This window comes from Eleginops maclovinus, chromosome 19 (genome assembly GCF_036324505.1).
Source record: "Eleginops maclovinus isolate JMC-PN-2008 ecotype Puerto Natales chromosome 19, JC_Emac_rtc_rv5, whole genome shotgun sequence".
NCBI lineage: Eukaryota > Metazoa > Chordata > Actinopteri > Perciformes > Eleginopidae > Eleginops > Eleginops maclovinus.
In genome coordinates this window covers 12,578,149-12,602,982 of record NC_086367.1, presented here as the reverse complement: position 1 = coordinate 12,602,982, position 24,834 = coordinate 12,578,149, and the positions used below count along the sequence as shown (strand labels likewise).

Here is a 24,834-nt window from a genome sequence, read left to right as displayed (position 1 = left end):
TCAGCGGTGCGCAGGAGGCGGTGTTACTCTAAGAATGGGAGGGCTAAAGAAAACTTTTCCTGCGTAGGGTGTGGGGGGGAATAAATGACGCATATTAAGCCACTCTGAATTGTCTTGTGGTGAAAAGTGATATTTTGGTCTAATAATTTAAACCCCATAAAATATTTCCAGTTGCTTTAGGGCTATGGAGATCGTCTGATTCCACTGTCTGACAGTCACATGCTCTTGTATCAGCTCTCCATTGAGAAGGGAAATATTTAACCCCCTGACCCTATATTTTTATGGCTTCATCATCCTTTGATATTGAAACATTGTATATTCCTTACTCTTTATTCCATAAACGTTAACCTTAAATGTACTGACATTGTTAGGTATCTTTTAAAACGTTGTGATTTCCATTTAGATTTTGAAGTATAATTTATGTGGATTTCAAAAAGGTTGTCTGCACAACAGGAGTTTATACTGGGGCCCAGGAGAAAACAAGTACCACTATTAGAAAATTCCATGACATTTTCTGAAAAGTATAGCCTACCCTTCGATAAGCTCATACGACTAACATCATTTTCCTTTTGTCCACAGTATTGGCTGAATTCCATATTAAGTCAGTTTACCAAAGTTAAATAAGGATAAATTGAGTTGAGGGTGCTTTACTCCTAATCCTACTAATTCGTCCATTAGTCTATAGATCACTTTCTCATTAGGTTTTCTGTTTAAGCAGTGGCCGATCAGTTTCAGGGCACATCAGCAACTGTTGCCTCCCTTCAGGCGCAGGACTGCCAATGTGTGCTGTTGGTGTCTGGCGCCATCCTCTGGCAAAAACACAGAACAGCATGTCTCCAACTGAAAGGGTGGGGGTACTAAGGTTAAATATTTCATTAGTAAACTTTAAATATTTCATGTGGGTGATGTAAGCGACAGTATGCTCTAAAACAGTTCACCTTTCCTGCCCTCAAACGACCTATTTAGGGAAACCCATAGTCTTTTGTCTTCTGGTTCTAAAACTCATGCAGAAGAACACATCTAAATGGGAAATAAACGTCATAAAAATATTGTTTTTATTGTAATGTGAGGCAAATTTCAAGATGGGCTGCAAAATACTGGAGGATGTTTTAAGGACACACAAATATGTGTGTGATGACACAGAGAGAGAGAAACAAAAAAGTAATTCAAAACCTTTACAGTCCACAAATAGTGCAACAAAGAGTTATTTAGAATACACAAATCGGCTTGGTGTTCATTTTGTGCATCTTCTAATTTGACTACACAACTTCTGTCAAACCTTTCAGTGGCATTTTGGCCATTATACTAATTTAAGATTATAAAATATAATTAATGGCAAAGACACTTTTTTGTCGCCGGACAATTTGACTAAAAGTGTCACAAATATGATAGGTTAGGATTAGGAGTCAAATAGGAGGAAGTTAGTGAGCAAGAGAGGGCGTTGAGGGTGCTGCGAGGCGCTGTTCAAGGTCCTGAGTAACGGACAGGAGACGCACCTCAGTTATCCGTCTCGTCTCTTATTTCTGTCAAATGTAAACAAGCATCATCCTTTTTTATATAATATTTGTTTTAATCATCACTTTAAGGGTACTCTTACCTTGTTTTTTCTCTTTAGCAGGTGACTTGTAAATCCAAATATGATGTCAGAGTCAACGAAGATTGTCCCCAGGTCTATGACACTGGGGTTGGGCTTCCCAGCTCCGGGAGACCCCGATGAGTTTGGCAAAGCCATGTGGGCTGCGAGTGTAGCCTAGAGAAAATATTCCACTCTTGGAAACCTATTTCATTTGTATATCCATCTAAATCAGTTCTCTTGTACCCTCCAAAAAGATCCACAAGGCTATTTAATCCGGACATCCAGTGACTCACGGTGAGGGCTGTGTACACGTGTGCGTAAAAACAACTCTCAGGTTTCCAGTAGTCCGAGAAGACAACAAAGCAATAAAATCCATCCGGCATGCAAGAAAAAAGGTTCACATCCAAGTGAAATACTTTTTTAAAGCCATCCCGAGGCTGGTCATGCCTGATCTCAGAGCGGGTCTGCAGGTCTAAGAGCGATGGAGCACCTTGTGCATGCGCTGCTCTGTTCTCGAGCATTTCTGTCCCTCACTCCCCCTTCTCCCTCCCGCTCTCCCTCTCTCACTCACTCCCCCCTGTCAGACAGTGATGACCTGCTCTCCCACCCGATTTGCTGGTGCATCATTGTCAGCCCCCACACGAAGATGTAAAGCACAATGACAACCCTGGCAATAACCCCTAACGACAGATTCCCTGTAATATTCCTATAATATTCATGTAGGGGCTTATAGTGTGTCTGTGGCACGCAGTAATGACCTCATCAGAGCATACTTTATGGTATGTCTTCTTCCTTCCTGTATAATATCCCCATACTGTAACATCCCTGCAGGATGAAATGTTATAGTGTTGCTTTATAGCATTGTATTTTCCCAAGAGGATATCTGACAGGAGACACTTGATTTCTTATTGGTGATCAAATTAAAATAAAACTGATTCAATGTTAATATTCTTTGTAGCAGGTCTAAAATGTCTAAAATTCATGACTGCCAGTCAATATTCAAAGAGTATCCTTCACCACAGCAGGCCGAGGTTATCCTAGACTGAATTAGTTGCATGTGGTTCAGTATAGCTGATGTAATTGTGCAGTATTAAAGAAAATGTGAATTACTGTGTTTTACTGGGAAACCTAAATAAAAAATATGTTTCTTATTCTGTCAGTTCATTTTGCAACAGAAACAGATTCCACCTGAAGCTCAACAGCAGAAAGACAGGCTGTAGTGATGACGTCATCCACATGTGGAACCGCTCCACAGACAGTGATTAGAGGGCCAGTATGGCAGCCCCCATGGTTATCTTGTTTTAGATTCCCAGCTGAAAACTGCATTCAAACTCATGTTGAAAGTGCCCACACAAACAACAACTGTATACATCATGTGTGGTTCAGAGCTTTTGAACAGAAGGGATATTCCTGCATTTTAGTATTGCACATGATACATGCCATGATGCTGGAAGACATCCCACACACAGACATGTTCAAATCAAAGCCGGAGAGGCTGAGATGTCCTGGCTTTTTTTTTTTTTTTTTTTAAAACGTGTCCCACGATGATTCAAACCTGCCCTGCTTGATAGATTCCCATCGTTCAACATACTTCAATTTTGTAACACAGGTTTTATATTATATAGTTTACACAACTTTCATTCATGCATTTCAATGTTTCTGGATTTCAAAAGGGCAGGTAACTAGGATGTACTGCTTTTTGAAGTTTGGATTTTTGAGATCAAAGATGATTAAAGGAAAAAAGATTAAGACTCACACAACAATGATCCTTTGACAGTTGAGCAGGGGGGGGGGGGGGGGGGTAAATAATAAATATTGTAGGAATGAATACATTAATTTTGATCCCACACAACACTCCTCAATCACGACTCATCAGCAACAACAGACCCATAAACACACACACACACACACACACACACACACACACACACACACACACACACACACACACACACACACACACACACACACACACACACACACACACACACACACTGAGAGGGGTGGGTGGGTGGGGGGAGGCAGGGTTTGTCAGCGGACCGATAATTACAATCCATAGTAAAGATGATTTACCACGACCAACACCCGGCCCTCCCCACAGGAGGAGGTCTGGGCTTGGTCTCTCCCTGGCCGCTGATGAAATTCCGAGGACGGGGTCCCATGGGACTGCGTGTGCCGCTACATCTGCTGCCCTTGCGCACGCACAGGGGAATCGCTCCGGGCATCTCATTAAAGCCTCTCCTATGTCTTCTTATCCCCTTGCCCGTGAGACCTCTGCAGCTTCTCCCGGTGCACGGAGAGGCTTTGTGAGAAACGTTTAGCAAATATTGATAGTTCTTGGCGCATGGAGGAGATCAAAGGGAGATGAGAAGGGGCTGTCTAAAAGGAGAGGGGGAATAATCGGTTCACAGTGCTTCATGAATGATTTATGCTGTATAAAGTAGCCTATATCTTGAGAAAAGGGCATTCGGATTTTCTTGTGTCAGAGTTTGAGTCCTCAGGTCTGGTTTTCTGATCAAACTAGTTCCAAAAATAAGAGAACTGAATGCCAACATGTGTTTGGAATTTAATCAAGGCATTTACAGTCTAAGTGAGTCCAGATTTGGACTTATCAGTGGTTTGATCAGTTTAACAAAGACAGCAAAGATCCAGGAAGTGTGTCTTAAAGCAGGTTGAAAGCAGAAATACGTGACTCGTATCCAGTTATGGAATGGAACAGTACATTTACCTAAGTTTGAAATGTTGAATTAAAATGCGCTTGATAAACTGAAAGATGGAAGTGTCTTTATGGCTTGAGAAAATTATGCATCGTCACAAGGCTTTTTTAAAAAACTCTTTTTATTGGTATTTTTCAAGATACAAAGGGCAGTCAATTTTACATGTAGCTACACAGTCTGTTACCATCAACCCCTCCCTGATCCCACTTATTTTCATCCAGGGTCGTAGCTAACAAAATTTTTTAAAAATTACATGTACAGAAAAATATACAGGAAAGGTTCATAGATAAATAAATGAAAATAGAAGTAATAAAATAAATAACAATAAAATAAAACTCTGAATGATTATCCAGGAAAAAGCAGTGCGTGTCAGGCTTCAGCGAGAAGGTTGTCAAACAGGGCTGGTATTCTGAGCTCATGAATAGTTGACTTTCTAGAGATACAGGGTTCTCACAAGACTCTGAATCAAGAATATGAATTGATGCTACAGACTTCATTATCCAATTGTATATACAGGAGTTAAAATTAGCACAACTTTAAACAACTACAAGAGCCTATTCAACAATGCAGCAGTAATATTAGCACCAAAACTTCATAGGCTAATTCTTTATCTTCAATGGCCAAAAATAGACAGAATTATTCTCTTCTTATTTTTCTAGTCTGAAAAATGTGATGGAAAATGTTAACAGATATACTAGAGTTTCAGTACTTTGGATAGCAACCATCCATGAAGACTCTCGGCCTGTCATCCTGTACGGACTCAACAGAGGCAAATGGTTCTTTATGGACTTGTTTGAATAAGTACCTCTGAATAGTAACAACAGTAAAAAAGAAGAAAGACAAATGTTACTGGAGCAGCAGAGCGGTTAAAAAGGTGTATGTTTGCCAGCCAAATTAAATGACCAAAGCCTGATGACTTTTACAGTCCCCCACAGCTCTTGACTGCATTTGGCAATGTAACACAAGAGGCAGCAATGAGAGTAAAAGACAGAGGGTAAGTGAAGAAACAGAGAACACGAGGAAATCACGCAGTTGCTCTTACATTAAGGCCTTGAGAGACGGTTTCCTTTTTAAAGATCCATTCAAAGTCAGCATTTTCCCAAACTGGCAGCATTTGTCTGACTGGTCAAGTGGTCCTAAACATTTCACAATTTTTGCAAAGAACTGTTGAACTGTTGAGAACCACTTAATCAGAGGGACCACAAGCTTCCTCAGGGAAAAGTCTGTCCTTCAAACTGTTGTCTCCACTAGAATAAAACAAAACAACAGAAGACAGAATTAGTTTCCTGAAACGATCTGTTGGTGGTAAACATATCACTGCGTCAGATTTCCGACAAGTCCCTGAAGAAATCTACAGAAATGAGCAGTAAAATCTGTGTAAGAGTGCTTACCTGGGGAAGGTGAGCTCTGTCCTTGTGGTGTTGTTTCCTAGGTGCCATCCCAGCCCAGACTGAATCATTGCAGAGTCTCAGCTCTTTATATACTGTTTTGGGCCAGGTTCATACAAGTCTCTCTTTCAGCAAGGAATGAGGCCCATGCTGGTCCGACCGGCTGAGCTGGGTTCCAGCAATGAGCGCGGCGGGGTAGCCGCCCTCGAGACAGAGATAGCAAATACCAGCCACTGCAGGTGGAGAAGTTACATGGATGTATGGAATTTTTTATGTCATCTTTGTCCTCTTAGTTTTTCTCATTTCTTGTTGATTTATCTCACAGTCAGACAGTAAGAGTTCACACACAAAGCTCCATGTTTGAGTTTGATGTTGAATCAGTTCTAATACCCCAATGCAGGCACAATGAATCCAATTATTATTCAGAACACATCTCTTTAGAGAACACAAAGTGACTCTGTACACTAAGAAAAAATACCTTTAACAATTGGTTGGACGTGTGCTAATTTATACAGAAACCATGTCAAATTGAAAATTGCTCAGGAGTCTTTAGCCAGAAGCAATTTATGCAGTTTCATTTGAGTTTCAGTTCCAGTAGCAATCACAGGAGACATGACTTTGATACAAGTGATTTATTTCTGTTGCTTTTTTTTTTTTTTTTCATACAAGGAAGAAGACCATCCTTCACACTCTTTGAAAATACAACAATGGGACAATAACAAAGCATTGAAAACACCGGACATTTTCAAGTCATTTAAATTAGTTTGCACTTTAAAGTCACATTAATCCAAGAACATTCCCTTTTAAACTAGATTGATATAATTCCCTTTTTAAACCAAACAAAAATTAGCGATGTTTGACATCAGTCACGCGTTCCAGAACAAAGATAAGATTCAGATTCAAGATTGAAGATTCAACTTTATTGTCATTGCACAGAGTACAACTACTAGGACAACGAAATGCGGTCTCTGCATTTGACCCATCCTAGTGTTAGGAGCAGTGGGGGGGGGTCAAATGCAGAGACCGCATTTCGTGGAACATTCCCTTTTAAACTAGATTGATATAATTCCCTTTTTAAACCAAACAAAAATTAGCGATGTTTGACATCATTCACGCGTTCCAGAACAAAGATAAGGAAAGAACAGTAAGTTATTTGTTTGTGATCGTTGACACTAAATAAAAAGAAATACAGAAGAAAACACGGAAACTGGGAACCATCTTTATCTGGCTCACACAATAGTCTAAACTCCCCCAGTCCATTTCAGAGTGAGATATGCCACCCTTCAAGCTTGGTAATCAGTGCAACAAACAGGCCGGATGAGTCTGAGAAGTAACTGCAGGTTTTGGTTGTACCTGTTTTAGCAACAGGAAATGGAAAGGGCAGTGGAAAAGAGCTACAGTTGAATAAGATACAATAAAGACAACCTTAATGAGTTAATACGATACTCTCCAGCATCTCACTGTAAAAATAGCCATAAAAATAAAATCTGTGATGTACCCTGTAGTTTCAGATATTTTGAATATATTGATACAGCAACACACACTACTTTTTAGAAAGTACTGTTACAGCTGTCAGAGTTCTTTAACTCCTAGTACATATAAAAACTTATTTAACAACCATCCTCTATTGAAGGAGTAACGGGAGGTTTAAGCACTCTCCAAGATAAAAACAGGTGAATTTCACCATTATCCCTGATTGATCATTCACATTCAGGATGATAATATATGTTTCTCCTAATAAATACATGTATACTACTGTGTAACAATCAGACAAATACATAGTGTTATCCTTGTTGGGCCTCTTAGTGAAAGTCGTTTCTAAACAACGTTGTGCTAGCTTTTAGTTTGGAGGGAAACATAAGTAATGGCTTTAAACAGGTATGCAAATCTAAACATTCAAAGTGAGAGCAACTCTCTGAAACTCAATGGGACCATGTTCACAGGGCGGCTTGGGAGGAGGAGGATGAGAAATGAGGAAGATTCCTGCTGGTGGAGGCAGCGTCAGCTCACTGTCCTAGCGGGGCGGCTGTGAACTCGATCCCTTCGCTCTGTCACGGAAACAACATGAGACAGGATTAACAGGGAGCGCTGGAGAGGTGAGAGGTGTTTCAGTGCTCCTGACTACTAGTACACACACACACACACACAAACACACACACGTTAACCTATTGTAAAGCAGGCTACACAGGTTCAGCATTCACAGGCATTGATGGGCAGGCAGCAGAGGAAGTGAGATCTTATCTGATGTAGATTGCTGAAAAAGCAGAGAGGTTTGAGGCATGCTTAGCTTAGCCTAATTGCTGCTTCTAAAAACCAGGACTGCAACTAATTAAAAAAGGATCATTTTCTGTTTTTTTATTCAAGATCTAGGATTTATCCGTTCAAAGCCATCAAATATAGAAAAAGGGCCCGTCATAATTTCCCAGAACTGGATTTATGATGGTATAAAAACAAAAAGAGTCACACCTTTATCTTGAAAAGATAGCCAAAATATTTTCGGATTCAACTAACCTATGAATCCCTTTATTTAGTTTTTAGAAATGTATTTTTGAAAAACAATTACTAGTTTTTCCACTAACTCTTTATCAGACCATCTTTATAAATGTATTTTATTGCATAGGCCGTTGGTGGTTAGCACTGTTGCTAGCTAGAACCACTTTGTTTTGAACACCAGCAGGAACAACTGAGCCCTTTTTGTGAAGCGTTTGACTCTGCCTCTCATACAATGCATGCTGGGATACACACAGCAGAACTCTGGGCAGGATAATCAGTTTAAAATATGGCTGGATGGTGGATATTACAGTAGAGATGCACTGACTGCAATTTTCTTAGCCGTTTCCCATTTCCGTTTCTTAAAAAGTCTGACTCGCCATTTCTCTTTGTAGAACTATAATTTATATACACAAACACATTTGTTTAATGGGAAATTCAATTGCAAGTTCAAACTTATTGGAGAAGAATCAGGGAAAACGTTGTATACTCTGTATCGGCCTAATACAGAGAGCTAAACATGAGTGAAAATTAAATCAAGCTGATCGTTCGATGCATCTCTAATAATAATATCATAACAATAGTAATAATAACAATAATAGGCACAAGGGTACGAAGAGGTTCTCATGCTCAATGTGGGAAATGCTCAAGTGAGGAAAAACACATGCAGTACATCTTATTTACCTCATCATCATCATCATCATCATATTCATCACACTCATTAAATTCACCAATTACTGTCTGAAATTACACAAAACAAACATGTAATTAAGAGTCAATTATACACAGAATTACACCAATCTGAGTGTTACGTTAGTGGGAAATGTAGGTGTAGCTGTGGGTGGTTGACAGACGTTGAGATATGAAGCAGCTACAATGACGAATACCTTTTTTTTGAGTTGGTGTAAAAAGGCCACCACTTCCTGTTTGCCAGCAGCCTCAGCCTGTGAGAGGCGAAACATGAGAGAAACATTGACTTAGATGGGGTTTCACTTTTTGGGGGGGAACTGTGTTATTAAAAGTATTCTACTGTCAACACCCACCACTAGAATTGCTGACTGCCCGTCGTAGCCTGGTCTATTGAGATCGGCTCCGGCCAGGCTCCAGATTTCCAGGCCCTCCATGTCACCGCTGGCTGCCAGGCTGACACACAGGACGACATGACACGAGTTATCACAGCAAAGGGCTCGGTTACCAAATTAAGAACTAAATACAATCAAAAAGCCACTGGGGTGAAAAACAAGTTGGTGTGTAAAGAGACGCATCTGAAACTTGGCCAGCACATCAAGGCAATAAATCATTTCTGTTGAACTTGTAGATTTATCTTGTCATCATTCTTTTTTCAATAGCTAGCAAGCCATGCTGATCCTAACTTCACCCAAGGCGTGTTTCTGAAACTGTAAATTGGATCGGTCTTGACAAAACCTGTTGGGTGTTTCATTAAGATAAATAACAGGAGCATTCAGTGTGTCGTGTTATTGCCGACACTACAGAAACAGAACAGATCTGAAGCTATGCAGCCGGGGAGCATTCCTACAGTTTGAGTAACAGTGGGACAACTGGTTGAACCTCTGTCAGCTATGTAGGATGGGTCAGTGCGTTGATTGCTGATCAAGTGCCTGTTTCTGTGTGCAATTGTTTCAAGATGTTTCTTTGTGTGTCTCACCTGCACAACTCTGTTCCTGCTTCCTCCAACTCGTCTCTGGAGAAGTGCGCTCCGGTCTTCCTCAGCAGCTTCACCACCTCCTTGTGCCTAAGTTAGTGAGAAGACATACAAAGAGTTGTATTCTTGATTCTGTATATGTAATATGTAGGTAATATTAACAGAACTTTCAGTTAAAACCAGCAGATACTGAAATTATAACCACTTAAATCCTGTTAAGCAAGTCAAAGTCAGGAACCACTATCTAAAGGAGTTGATAGGGATTGTAAAAGTAACTTTCTAGTGATACAGTTTTCAAGTATTTGTCGAAATGGAAATGACATAGATGTAAAGCAAACAACTGATGTTTTTACTCCCCAACATTTATTTTTTGTGAGGGTTTTTTTCTCTTTATGTGGTTTTATCAAATGCATAATTATTTTATCATTTGTTCTCTATCAGTCTACACTCAGTTTGTAAGTGTATTTGCAAGTAAAGTGTCATAAGGCAATAAGTGGTATTTATTCCCTTTGAAGACTAGATGGACGTTAATTGAGTTGTTGGCAGCGATTGTAGTTTGGCATGTAGAAACAAGTTCATTAACCCCTGCATCAAACACCCACGCAGGAGTCACCTGCAGTGACAGCAAAATTTCATTACGACAAAAAAGACCTTAAAAAGTTCTCTGAGCTGCGCCGATTACCTGCTTAGCTTGCTTCAACGTTAGTGAACCTGCAGTTCAAATGAATTCTAAAGTGTTTAAATGGTCTCTATAGGCATAGTCAAGTAAAAAAATCTTCCTGTAGAGATCGTAAAGAAGCCAGTATCTCTCATCTGTGAAACTGGGAACAGGTTGGTGGAACTGGTTTAGGGGACACTCCCTATATTTGTTCTTTCACCCTTTTTCTGTATGCTTTCCACCACTCCTTATATGGGCATCATGCTGTGGTGCACTGGGAAAAGTCTGTGATATTCAAAGTGTATCAGACATGGTGTCATCCTTACGGCTCAAACTCAAAACTCCAGTTCTATGATACAGTGCCTTTTCCTAATTTAAATTCAGACAGGGCAAAGTAGGCAGAGGTGTGTAGTACTGGAAGAGTAGCGACAGGTGTCGACGCTCCAATGCATCCCTCCACCATCACAAAGGAAACAAGTCCACACTTGCAGTGCCAACCGTTAAAATAGGACAACAGCCAAGTAGCTCAGCTTAGGCAAACACAACGATTTCACCCTGAGGCTCATCATAGCACTAACACCACAACATCAAGAGCGGCTTTTCCCTGATAGACATTTAGAGCAATGTCAACGAACGACATGGGGGAAAAAAACAACTTTGGTAAAAATAAACAGCGTCTTAGCTCACAGATGACAATTAGCCTAATTAGTTTATAATTATTGTTTGGCCTCTAAACTCCATTACGATCCCCTGGTTCCCAACCCCCTCTGACAGCCGCAGCTCCCTTTCTGTCATTTACGCAGAGCCAGATTCCCTACCTCGCAGCACCTCTTTTAATGAAATCCCCTTTTTTTTTACCAGCAATTAACAACATATTTTTAAGAATACTCAAATGGCTGCTCAGGGACAACAGGGAATTTTAAATGCGTTTGCCATTTCATGGATCGCATCACTATTTAAAATAAACAGCCCTTATTGTTGGAAACGGGGCGAGCCGTACCTGAAGCGTACAGCGTTGCATAGGGGTGTGTCGCCGTAACGATCTTTAGCATAGACTGTAGCTCCATGGCCGAGTAGGTACTTCACCAGCTTCAGGTGGCCCTCACAGGCGGCAATATGTAGCGGCGTGCGGCCATCATAGTCCCCCAGGAACAAGTTACTGCCCTGTGCAGAAGACAAACATGAAAACAATATTAACATACTTCACCGGGTGTTAAAGGGATAGTAATTAGTTGTAATTTGATTTGATGTGGACATCACTATAGCATTATAAATCTATGAATGAGCACTAGATGCCCCGTTTGAAGCAAAACTCTCAGTCACAAAACTTTCCACAAGAGACTTAGAAAGAAAATAAATAAATTACATCTACAAATCCAAACATCTACACACCTTTTCTAAACAACTTGAGAGAAATGTACTTTTTCTCTTTTTGCCATAGTTAAATATTTCTATTAATAACATCAGTAGTGTTGCACTCTTCATTAATTGGATTTGTTGACGATTTATGTTTCCTTATTAACACAGATCATTGTTTCTTTACATGAGCACTGTGATTCACAATTAATGTGACTAAGCTTAGGATATGTGTATAAATATTAAGAGACATCCTAACACATTGTTGTTTTTAATGTAGAATCCAACCAGCCTTATAACTTGAATTATCAGGGCAACTTTTTAAACCCTCTTCACTGTTCAGCAGCACATGGGGAAAAAGGGGAAATAAGCAATAAAAGGAGGGGTTTTATAGGATGAATAACAAGTAAAATAATAAACCATTTGTACAAATCAAAAGCAGGAAACATTTTCATTTGAGTTGTGAACATAGCACAATTGCACTTCCATTGCAACTGCATACAAGTCGAGCCACATAGACAGGAACACGTGTCGCTGGGGCGGCTCTAGGCCTGCCTTACCAGTCGGGTCTCATGCTTTGTTCGGCCGGGCGGCTGTTTGTTTCTCTGAACCATCTAACACCAGGAATAGTGACCCTGGATTTCTGTTGTTGAACCATCTGTGTGAGAGGTTTTCCTGTGCGTTGACCCTACTAAACAAATATAATCCAGATAACACTGGGAAATTCTGCTTGATCAGCAGAAGAGTTTAGTGCTGTATTTGGAGTCTCACAGACATACAGGTGGATATATTGATATTGGTGATGTTTATGAAGTATATTATTTCAACTTTTTTATTGTTTAACATTGGTAACAACAACATGTGCAAACAAATACACAAAGGTAACCCCCTTTACCAGCCCTAATGGCACTCAAATAAACATTACAATTGGCCTTAGCAGATCAAAATTGAGAAGAAAGAAAATATATGGAGGATATACATGGCCACCATGGTCTATGACGCTTGTGAAGATAAGAACTTTCACTTTCTCTCAAAGGGTTTCCATTTCTTTGCAAACAATGGAAAACAGTTGATGCTTTTTAGCCGTGGTCGAGATTGTAGGGTTGCCTACCATTTCCTTTAGGGCTTCCAAGGCTTCAATGTCTCCGATCTTAGCAGCAGCACATGCCAGAGGGGGAGTCAGGGCGTCGCGGATGGCTTCCAGCTCCTAGACACACCACAGACTTCATCAGAAAAACTACAACTTGACCGATGTCTAAAAACGAATCAACTTCGGCTTTTAAACAGGTTTGAAAATATTCACAATCATTGCCTGGATTTGAGTTGAAGGTTTTTTGTCAAATGTTTTGTTGATAATCCTAATGGTTGTTTATTTGGTGAAGTGATAGTAGTATAGTAGTCACACTGTTTGAATCTGTGTATAGATGGTGCCCTCACCTCCTTGCAGCTGATGCTCAAGGACTTGGCGATGACCTGGATGAAGCGGCTGTCGCTCAGACAAAGCTTGGCTCCTGCTAAGTCAGCACTCATCTCACCTCGCAGGTTCTGAGCCATCATCTGCACAGGGTAACACAAACACATCCCTTATAATTATTGTTGTAATCTACATGGTGAAACTTTGATTATTTCTTCTAAAGAGATGTTTAATTTTGAATGTAGGCACAAACCTTTTTCTTAGCATCAAGAGTTAAATCTTTTTTGGCCAAAACGTAGGACAGCTTTGACAGCGCCGCCTCTGGAGTCATGTCCCCACCAGCTATCAGCCCAGCGTCCATCAACACCTGAGAAGCCCAAGATACATATGATGTGACTGATTCCTTCAACTGGACATTCTCCTTGTATGTATGTAGGAATTGAATTATTTAGAAAATGTAGTAAAAACTTGAAATGCACCGATCAACCGGCCAGTGACCGTAATGGCCTGATTTCCTGCTTGACTGGCCCTGACGGTGACTGGGTGATAAGCCTCAGCTATAGGAATTCTATGCAGGTGAAATTAACACGCATGCATGAACATGCAATTTCCCATTACAAAGAAGTTATAAAAATATTTGAGTATGCTGTCAATTATCCTTCTAATAAAGAAAGGAAATTGGAATCAGGCAGGTAAGACTTTCAAATTAAATCGGAATTTGGCCATGAGAATTGAAACCGGTGTATCTGTTGTTTAAATGGGTGAAGCATCGTGACTTGCTTTCCCAGTGGCGTAAGACGCAGACACAGTTCCCCTCAGACACTGGGTGCAGTTGATGATGATGACACCACAGTCGGTGGCCTTCTTCAGCTCGGCCAGCAGGTCAGGACGGTTATCGGGGGCATTTCCGCTGCCGTACGTCTCCAGCACCACACCCTCCATGGGTGGCTGCAGGAAAGCTTTCATCTGGACACAAAAAGGATTCCAATTACAAACCCCCAAGATTTATTGATACTGAACTGGCTTCTCAGCTGTGTAGGATCAAATTGGGGAAATTAGTATTCCACGTTATCTTTCCTTTCACTGCAATGCATAAGACCATCCACTCTCCTAAAACCCCATCTGGTGCCGCCTATGCAACCAGTATCTCAGTCGCTGGTTGGCTGGCACCAGGAGGCCCTACACCACATCATTAGCCATGGCATATGACTAGAATGGCAGATGACTGAAATGGCAGGAAGGAGAGCAATTAATCTGAAGGTGTTAGCAAGCATAAAGTCACTTGGCAAGACCAAAGCAGTTACCATAAACTGTGAGAAGAATGTGACATTAAAAGTGCCAGGCTCGGTCAGTTATTTTTTGATGCGATAGCAGTTTGACTGAAATGTTTGGATGCAGATTACCAACGAAGCTCTCGTAGAGCAGAGACAGCGGGCGCATGAGAGCCTGGTGTCTAATCAAAACAGTGCCTCATAAAGGCAGTTAGAGGCTGGAAGAAAATCTTGATAGCCAAGCTGGGCAGTGAGAGCAGATTGAGATAGTAAAGTCGCTCTCCCAGCAGCCTCTGCAGGGGGAGGTGCAGCTAAATGTTACAGTGTCTACCCCAATCCTCCCTCTTTACAGGGTGATTGGTCATGGCCCATAACTCCTTCTCATCTTTCTCTGGGCTGAGCTTTGATGGCAGTTTACATGACCGGGAAGGTAACGGAAGACGGGTAATAGCATAATTAAATTAAAGTTAACTATATTTTATTGCAGGTAGACAAAACAGCAGTTTTGAGCAGTCAGTTACCTCTGAAGAGCATATCTTTTATTACATTTTAATATTGTATGAAGAAAAACTTCATTATATGCAATGAACTACAATATTTTTACTCTTTGAATAATTTGACTAAATATAATCTGGTGTGGATTTGAATGGAAGGCATTTGTTACTTAAAGGTAATGAAAAGACAACAGATTACACTCTTAAGGGGAGTTATTTGAGTATGTAAATAATTATATTTGAAGCAGCTCATAAGTGACCTGTAATGTTATTCTTTTTTCTGGGATGTACCACGAACAGTCTGCACATTTCAGTCAAGTCGGTGCAAGAGGAAAAACATCAAACTATAAGCTGCTGAATGAATTCCCCTAAGAGGAACAACCCTGTTTAATTATTCTGTTGCGTCACATCAACCAAAGCCCAAGGACAACAAGTGACCTCTGGACATCAGACAGTGACAGACACAGAGTCAAATCTGGGGTCCAGTGCGAACACTTACAGTAGCAGAAGTGATTCCTGGGAACAGCCTGAGCAGCCCCACGTTCCTGTTCAGCTCGGTGCTGACATGGAACTTTGCTGTGGTATTTGCTCTCCACACTGTATCCCAGTTGACTACAAACGAAGAGTAAAGACAAGAGATTAAAGTGAAGTGAAGTCATTTCATTTCCACATCAGGATAGACCAATTCCACTACTGCCTTACTTGTAATGTCCACTTCAGCACAGGCCAGAGGAGCCAAGTTAGGAGACGAGAACGCATTGAAACTCCCAGCATCCACCTTGGTAGATCGATTCCCTCTGTAGAGGTTGTTGTAGAAATACAAGCACACCTGAATAGAGAAGAAAATTGTTTTTATGCAACAGGAAATATCAAATACATGAAAACTAACGAAACACATTTAATCCGTTTTGTCCCACAATGGAGGAAAGCCGAAGAATAAGACTCTTACTTCAATTTGTACGTAGAAAGATTGATAGATATCTGTTAAATGTTCTCCCTGTTTAGCCATTGTTTCTCAGTATTGCGCAACACTGTCACTAAAAAGCTAGCATTCTCAGCACACAAGTAGTTAATGACAGCTTTTGTAAACCTCATGAACGCAAAAAGCCTCAACACCTGCCCTTGCAAATTACACTGTATTTCTCAAGGTAAATATATAAATTAGGTCAGGTCACTTAGAATTCATGTATTATTTATTAACCCCACACATATAAAATATTGATAGAAATAGAAGGAAAGCTCACTAAGGAGAGTGGTGATCTCTCTGTGTTGTCTTCCCAAACACAGCAATTTTTAATGTTCACTCTATGAGATTGTCAAATAAATGTCTCTTTAATCCTATATTGTTATGAGAGTAGGATTTATGTCCCATCTTCTCACCTCAGGAATGACAAAATGGCCAGCAATCAGCAGCGCCCCCAGCAGGTTGTCTCTGCCATCATTCCTCATCTCATAGATCGGCACCTGAAGACAGAAAGTGTTTAGTCTTAAAATGGCCTTCAAAATGTAAAATGCTGCAGACAATTTTTTTTAGACCCTTGAGGACAGCAGCTCGTACCTGTGATCCGGTGACAATGATCGGTTTGCCCAAATGTTCGCACATGAAGGACAGGGCAGAGGCTGTGTAAGCCATAGTGTCTGTGCCATGGAGGATCACAAATCCATCGTAGTCTTCGTAGTTTTTCTAAACAAGACAAAAAAGATCATGTAATGTGGATCCTCTTCGAAGCCGACATGAATACAATCATCATTTCTTGGAATATTATAGTGTATTTCATGAGCAGTATCAATCAATTAAGGATTCATTAATTACCAGATATTTACAGTATAAATGATTAGGTGTTTGTGGAGGTTATCTAAAACTTAACAGTAAAGTGAAAGTACCTCAATGTCCTTTCCTATTTTACCCCAGTCATCTGTGGTCATATTGGAGGAGTCCAGCAGAGGTTGGTATTCCATTATACTGTAGAGTATTCTCTTTTTTTCTTTACTTAGCCTGGAATAGAGAGAGAAATGACAAACAGACGGGAAAAAAACGTTTTAGTATTTGCACTCTTTGCACTTCACTCCAAAAAACATAAAGGGCACACGGTTAAACAAATGATTCTTATCTTGACTGTGACAAAGGATTATGTGTCCTCATTGTGCTTGTATAACAAAGTTGGATAGAGTTCTTTGAGAATTTTGAGAAGTGAGTTTAAAGAAAGGATATAAACCCAGCTGGCTTTATGAAGCGAGGCAAAGTCTATTTAGCCGGGCCTTCTGTCTCGGCAGCAGGGTGCCAAAACCTGTTTCAGACACACACAGAGAGAATGTGTAGTAGTGTAAAAGGGAGGGGCATGACTAGCACAATGTTAAAGAGAGCGAGACTTTAAACTTTGCCATTTCCCTTTCCACCATAAAGACCTAATGTTCTGTGGAGCTTTACTGTGTATTGTAAATACAAGCAAAGCTGAGGGACATTAAGCGGCCGATTTGATTCATCTTGAAGGACGAACATATCAGGTTAGGGCATGAGTCATTCTCATTCCAATTACAAGGAAGGGACTCTTTCATGTATACATATTTATGTCGCTTCTAAGTGGATTTCAACTCGGGTGTCTCAGGGCACCACCTGCAACACAAGTAGCGTGACTGGCCCAACACCCAAGGAAAGATTTTCTTTTTTAATCTCCCTTTTAAAGAACCAGGGTGGGACAGCCCCCACATTACCATAGGGCAGCCTTATAGCACCAGGAAGGGAGCTGAATGGAACAGCAGGGGGACAAGAAGCAGGCCCTAGGTCACCCAACCAGGGGTTCTTCAAGCCCTCTTCTAATTAGTCTTAGGTCCAAACCACGTACCTGAAACATATGTTGTCGATAATCTTGAAGTCAAAGTGCCACAGGAAAATGTGGAAGAGACTATTCAAATAACCAATTATTCAGCTATCTAGCAGTTTACCCTAAGGTGTGCTACACATTAGCATACTAGGGCTAAGATGCCTTATAGCTTAAGAATAATGAATTTATATGGGTGTGTGGATAAGAGTGGGGGCTCAAGACGTGGAAGAAGAGAGTTGGTGGGGGGGGGGCAAAAAGCCTGGTGGCATTGCCTCTCAACAGCACATGAATAAAGGTTTTCAATAAATCAATAAACCAATTCCCTCCCTCAACATGAGCTGCATACTATCAATGGAATTAGACTTGCATGTAAGCCTACTTTAGTCGATCCTAATATTATTCCAACTCAAGGGTTAGCAAATATTAAAAAGTAAAACATGCTCTCACTCCAAAAAACAAAAGGGATTTGAATAAAAGCATGCCCATATGTTAAATCATGTTAAAAATAAATAAACATTATATTAGTAAATGTTTAATGATAGTTTAACCACATAGCTGACGGTGTGGGAGCATTTAAGGTTGAATACAATTGAAGGCTTTTTAAAATCATTTCTATAAGCATCATCAGTATACCTCTGTCTGATGTATGGATAGCTTATCTTTACCATACACCCCTATGCTGCTCTGTCGATTTTCACAGTGGCATTCAACATGAAGGGGTAATGGAAATGAGTGAGTAAGGGGTTTGTTTCTAGGAGAGGAGCCCCCACTATAACTGACAATTAAGAGGCCTGTCAATGGGGGCTCCACTCCCACCGCTCCACAGCACATGCAGCAGACATCAAGACAACATGGATTAAACAAACAGTAATAGAGTAGATTAGCCTTGTGGTTCCAAGCAGCTTTTACCGACAAAACCTCTAAAAAGATCAAGTTATCTCAGCTGGGTTACTCCTCTTCCACACATTCAAGAAGCCGTTTGTTAGCGACATTAGCAAGTGTAGAGTTAGAGAACAAATAAATACTTCAGGCACGGCTCTGTGCTCCTGAGTCCTTTCTGGTATTTCCTCCTATTAATAAAAGGCATGCATTTCCTGCCAGGCAAGCACACCCAAACATTTTGTGTAAAGACATCAAACCACAGGGCAGGCACACACAATGCAACCAGTGCTACAGCACCCATGATATTGATGGCCAGATTGGGGCGTTGGATTCCTGTTAAAGCAACAAAAGCAGTTTAGAGATATTAAAATGAGTCATGATAGTGAGTTTTTCTACTCACTCCATGCTGTTTCTGCTCCTACTGTAGAAACAAGATAACCTAGGCCTGGTTAAGCACTCAATGACAATAACTTTACTTTACACATTTTTCTGTGACATGTTTTAAATGTTTGTGAGGATGACTTTACCAAGTATGTTTCAATAGCATCTATGAGAAAAGGTTCTTATATAAAAAGACAGAGTAAAACATATTAGACATACATTCATAATGTGAATCCTTACACGTAGAAAAGAGCATAGAAGTGTGAAGAGCACAACATGGGTTATTGTAACTTAATCAGAGTAATGTTATTGCTATGTTTCTGAATGAGCACGGAGGAATTCTGGCTACACTTACGGCAGGACGAGGAAGTTCTCAGGTCCATAGTAGTCGTACATGTGGGTCTGCTGGGCATAAGACTCATCGTGAAGGATAGGCAACTTCCGTAGACTCTCGAAAAAAGAATTAGCTTTTGGAGCAAGCACTGTGGGTTATAGAAATATATTTTAAAAATAGTTTTTCATAGGTTTCTCTAATCAAGGTCTTCAGTAACAGTTTAGGTCAATAATACAAGGGATTTAAAATGATCTGAACTCCAAATATTGGTCTCACACTGAACCCTAGTGGTAAATTAAAGAATTATCATTGGTGCAGGGGCTGAAAAATCCCATTAAGACTATAACATACACTTTATAGAGGGACAATGAATAAGAAACATCTATAAACTTTAAAAATTGAATAAATGTATAAATATAAAGTGAAGAACTGTGAAACGCTGGGCCCAGCACCACTGTTGCTGTATAAGAGTGGTGGTTCTATGCACTCTAAATTAAGGCTTGAAGAAATTCTTCACACCTATTTAAATGACGGACGGCATGAAGCAGCTGAGGCCACATGAAAACAAGCCCTGAAGGACATAAGGAGAGCTACTGTCAAGACAGAAAGACTTAGATAAGAGCAACATGAAAGGGGGAAATTGGCCATCAATCATAACTTACCATGATAAGCAGCTGTCAAAACACTTGCCTGAACTTAAGTTTTAACCCAGGCTCTTTAAAAACAACACTATGGAAGACACCATGATGCAATAAGACTGCTAATGTGAGATATACACCTTTTTACAATGTATTGTTGTTTTATTGTTACTGGCTCCTACTTACTTTTTTAATGCTGCTACTAAAGAAGGTATATGGTTGTTTACATGATTATATTAATGTATGTTTGTGTCTTTTTTTAATATGTTAGCCTACTTTTTATTTTCCCTCTTTATCTGCACTGTCCCATGGCTGTAACAATGTGAATTTTCCTTCCTGTGGGACAAAGGATTTTTCTGACCACAGAAAGTCCATTTACTGAATATTGTGATTCATCTCCACGTCACTTAATGAGATTTAGAGACAATAACACAATACAAAAAATGCAATATTGTCAAAAACAACCAACACCTTTATGAGTTAAGTTAAAAGAATGTACGCCAGGGAGCCTACCTTCCAGATAAGAAGGGCTTCTAGATGTCCCTAAACAATAACTATCTCATGTCAACAAAGCCCCCAAAATGCCCCTCCTTAAGGGAGATTACAGCAACCCGAAGGCCAAAGAACTATGCCATGGGAAGCAGACAGAGAAAGGAGAAAATTATGAACTAGGTCAAAGGTTAAACACCTAAGCAAAATATTCCCTAACAGTGAATACTTAAAAAGCAAATTACACAAGGCTGACAGGACCTTTGCATGTTATTTTTGCCTCAGTATGCTCCAAATGTTGCCCAATGCCTCATGTTAACATCTAGTTATTCATTGAGAGAATCTGTAGGGTCGAGATACATCATGAGGGGCAGTTCGTACAGTAGTCGTGTTTTTGTCAGAGTCAACCTAGGATATTTACACTCTTTATTTTAGTTGTCTGTTTCCAATGTAGGTAGAATCGAACTTTCTTATTAAAACGCTTCTAGTGCTTCTTCCGTCAGGCGTCAAGGAGGACAGTTTGCTTATGTGCACACCCACATTTATTTACAGCTTGCTGTAATTTAGCTTAAACTATGCAGCTAAACTGTTTGCGGGACTATTTTTAGGATGCATAAGTGCACGTTACTGTCACGCAGGGTTTACTCGTGCCTCGTGATCTCTGTTATGAAAACCACCTGCAAAACAGGAGCTTACAGCAAGCTAGCGGCCTGCCATACTCTAACAACAACAGAATGAGTTAAGTTAGTCATACCCTTATCGTGAAGGGTCATCCCTATGGTTCCTCCAGTGTTGATAACCAGGACCCGTGCCTCTGGAGAGATTGGTGAAGTCTCAACGAATTCAATCGAGTTGCAGCTCGACAACTTTCTCCTTCGACATTTGAACAGCGGAATACTTCTTGTAGGACTAAGGTTGACATCGTTAATTTCATTCAGATTCAGTGTAGGCTGTGACAAAGCCCTGGCAAGGGATGTCAGGTTGTTGAAGCTTGAGTCCGCCATGACGCTTTACCAGTAAGCCCGTGCTACCGCTTTAAAGGAGCTTCTTGTAAGTGTTCAAAACACGTTGGTATTCAAGTGCTGAGGACAGGCTGAGAGATGGTCCCGCTTCTCTGGGCTTTTATACAAACAACTAGCTTCCATCGCTATCATGTAATGAATTACACAGAGGGTGGCACCATCGTTTGAATTGTATTCCACTGTAATCTACGGTAAATGACTATTCCTCAGATTAGACCTCTCACTGTATTTTTGCCCTTGAAACACTGATGGACAGCGATTACTATGACGTCAGTGTTGTGGGTGTGGCCTCACGTGCAACAGGATTTACAATAAAACTACAGATTTTGTTTTTAATAATATTATATCTGAATAATGTATATTCCATAAAAATGCAGCAAATGTACATACAACAACGAATATCTTCAAATAAAGTAGCGTAACCTCAGTGGTTAAAAGTAAGTAATGCACTAAAGAACACTTTTGAGGTGACTGGTGCAGGTTTTATTTAATGCTACTTTGTTCTTCTATTTCATTACATTTCCGAGGGGAAATATTGTACATTTTCACATATTTACACATGTAACATTAACATTTGGTAAAATAATACACTTTAGTCTGAAATGGAACATTATATTATGATACTTAATATATTTTAGCCGCCTCTCATTTTTGCACTTTTACTTGAGTACAATTTTTTGTGTCATTTACTTTCAAGGTTTCACGGTTTTATTGGTCATATGCAACAGCATATACAACGTATATGTTGGCAATGAAAATGTTATAACCCATGCTCCTCCAACAACTCAACATACATGGTGCAAATAAGATAAATAAAATAGTGCAAAAAGAGAGAAGAATATTTACAATAACAACAATAAAGATTTAAGGATGTAAACTATATACCGTGGAATACATTGAAAGTATTTAAATACTTTACACTGTTGAATGAAAAGGTATGGACAGATGCATATATTACGTATAAACAGATGTATATGGCAGATATGTATAATATATAGATATGTGTACTATAAACAGATATGTATGGCAGATCTGTATAATATATATATATATATATATATATATATATTTATGTGTACTATAAACAGATTTGAGTAGACATTCACAGAGCTCAGGAATTCAGCAGTCTTATAATCTGTGGTATAAAACTGTCCCTGAGTCTGGTGGTCTTGGTCCGGATGCTGCGTATTACTTGAGTATTTCTAAACTGTTTTACTGCTTCATTTACCTAAAATGTACCTTATTTTTTATGAATATCGTGCCAGGATACGGCAATGTAGCCTATATACAGTATGTTAGAAGTTAAGCTCAGTCATAAACTTTATAACACATTTTAATGGATTTGGAGTAGACCTCTGTGATGCCCGCGTGGGTTTATCTGGAGAGGGTGTGGCTGTGCTGTGTCCAGCCTTGATTGCAGCTACTTAAAGCCTCTCTGCTCCTCTCTGTCTCTCTCTGCTCTTTCCTACAGGCACCCGGTTTGGTTGAGTGTGCCGCGTTACCTTAGTTGCTTTACTTTGTGCACCTCAACACCCTCACACATACACATCCACACAACCCTCACCTGCATTTACACTACTGATACCACTGACATCCACACCTCATGCGTTAGTTATTTTGCACTTCTTTAATTTGGTTAGTTTGTATTACTTAAGCATCTTTTATTAACCATTGATACGGTGTGTGTCTCTCCTTTGTGGTGGCCTTTTGAGCCAGGTCATGACAAATGGGGGCTTGTCTTAGGGGGAAATTCTCTATTGGGGTTGTCTTTTGCCCATGCGTGTTGGCAGTTTAACACTTTGCTTTCTGATGGGTTATAGGTAATAGATTATGGCTTCCTTGTTGGTGTTTGTGGATGCGCTCTCAGTGTCTTTCTTAGATGGTTGCAAGAAGGCGCAGTTGGTTGGGATAGCAGAGTATTGCAATATTGCTGCTGTAGGGAGTAAGCGGAAATATTAGATTAAAAGTGTCATCAAGTCATCTTTGTTTGAGCAGGGTGTGTTGCAGAAGAATGAGTCTGGTGCGGCAGGGGCAAGAGCTTTTGGCCATGCAGTTTGAGCAGGAGAAGTTGAGATTTCGGCAGCAGGAGGTAGAGAAGCATTTAGAGGTGGAGAAGGAGCTGGAGGTGGAAAAGCTTCGACATAGCAGTGAGAAAATGAAATGGGAAGTGGAACTTGCTAGATTACGGTTGATTGGAGAGGGCAAGCTTTCTTCGGTGGGGGCTGGTTCTGATGGTTCTGCATCAGGTAGTGGCGATGTTATTTCTAACTTGTTGTTAGTGCCAAGGTTTGATGAGTGTGACCCTTACATTTTTTTCACTCTATTTGAATGCGTAGCTGAGGCAAGAAGCTGGTCAGATTCAGACAGAGCATAGGAGGCCTATTCAGCTATTTGTGGCGAAGATGCTTTGGACTATGCTAGAGTAAAATCAGCGGTGTAAAATCATACGAATTGGTTCCTGAAGCGTATCGTGAGAAGTGTTGGCCTTTTGAGCCAGGTCATGACACCTCTCTGAAAGTTTATAGTTCACAAAGCGAAATATATATTTTATATATCAACTTTATATGCAATAATTTAATTGGATTTGGAAAATAAAGAGATCTTATCCTTTAATGTGAAGTGCGATAAGAGCAACACTTCGTAGAATTAAGTTAGGTGACACAACACTGGGCCGAAGGTCACCTTACAACAGTTTGTTCTATCTCTTATTTCAGGGCCCAATTTCAGAGGCTTATATCTTACAAGTAAGTCACCAGAACCGGTTGTTCTAGGGAGAGTTGGTAGATAACAATGGCTCCAACTTTCGAGGAAATTAGTGTTGGGGACCTGGAAAACATTAAGACCACATAAAATTAGAGTAGGGGCTCTTTGTCTCAAATCAGCAGGAGACACTTCTGCTGTTTTATACAATGAGTTGTCTGTGACCTGAGGAGCTCTCAACAAATATACATAAACATGGTTTATAAATGTTCCAATGGTATCATGCCTACGAATGGCAGAAAATGGCCATATTTGGTAGATCTAGTACAGTGCATAAAGTTTAACATGAATACCCTGAGAGAAAGCCAAACCAGAACAGATGGTGTGCACACTGTGTCAACATCACTTTAATCCACTGTATTTAAAATCATCTATTGTCCTTGGCCAATATCCCACAAACTTTTAATGTAAAACATCAATTCAGTCTCTTGTAACTTCTTTGGTTTGTAGTTACTCTGCTCATTAGATGTATTACTTAT

The 24,834-nt window shown here is 40.1% G+C and overlaps 1 protein-coding gene and 1 long non-coding RNA gene across 5 annotated transcripts; both read right to left on the bottom strand.

The window, feature by feature from the left end:
* Window positions 1-4,395: 4,395 nt before the first annotated feature.
* Window positions 4,396-5,733, bottom strand: LOC134881122 (uncharacterized). Its single transcript, XR_010168003.1, has 2 exons — window positions 5,685-5,733; window positions 4,396-5,540 (listed from the first exon to the last, which is right to left on the bottom strand). It is a non-coding gene; the product is annotated as an uncharacterized LOC134881122 (long non-coding RNA).
* Window positions 5,734-6,298: 565 nt separating this feature from the next.
* aspg (asparaginase homolog (S. cerevisiae)) lies at window positions 6,299-21,851 on the bottom strand. Of its 4 annotated transcripts, none has more exons than XM_063908761.1 (18): window positions 21,328-21,851; window positions 19,468-19,594; window positions 19,029-19,064; window positions 16,912-17,023; window positions 16,586-16,711; window positions 16,408-16,491; window positions 15,730-15,856; window positions 15,527-15,639; window positions 14,043-14,228; window positions 13,516-13,629; window positions 13,286-13,405; window positions 12,960-13,055; window positions 11,493-11,656; window positions 9,838-9,924; window positions 9,215-9,314; window positions 9,059-9,115; window positions 8,856-8,912; window positions 6,299-7,729 (listed from the first exon to the last, which is right to left on the bottom strand). In XM_063908761.1, the coding sequence occupies exons 1-18, from the start codon at window positions 21,575-21,577 to the stop codon at window positions 7,688-7,690; spliced, it is 1,998 nt and encodes a 665-aa protein (XP_063764831.1). In that variant the 5' UTR covers window positions 21,578-21,851; the 3' UTR covers window positions 6,299-7,687. The 4 variants fall into 4 exon arrangements, with proteins under 4 accessions (XP_063764831.1, XP_063764832.1, XP_063764834.1 ...); XM_063908762.1 differs by having other exon boundaries at window positions 6,299-7,731; window positions 8,861-8,912; window positions 21,328-21,850; XM_063908764.1 differs by lacking the exon at window positions 8,856-8,912 and having other exon boundaries at window positions 21,328-21,850.
* Window positions 21,852-24,834: the final 2,983 nt, after the last annotated feature.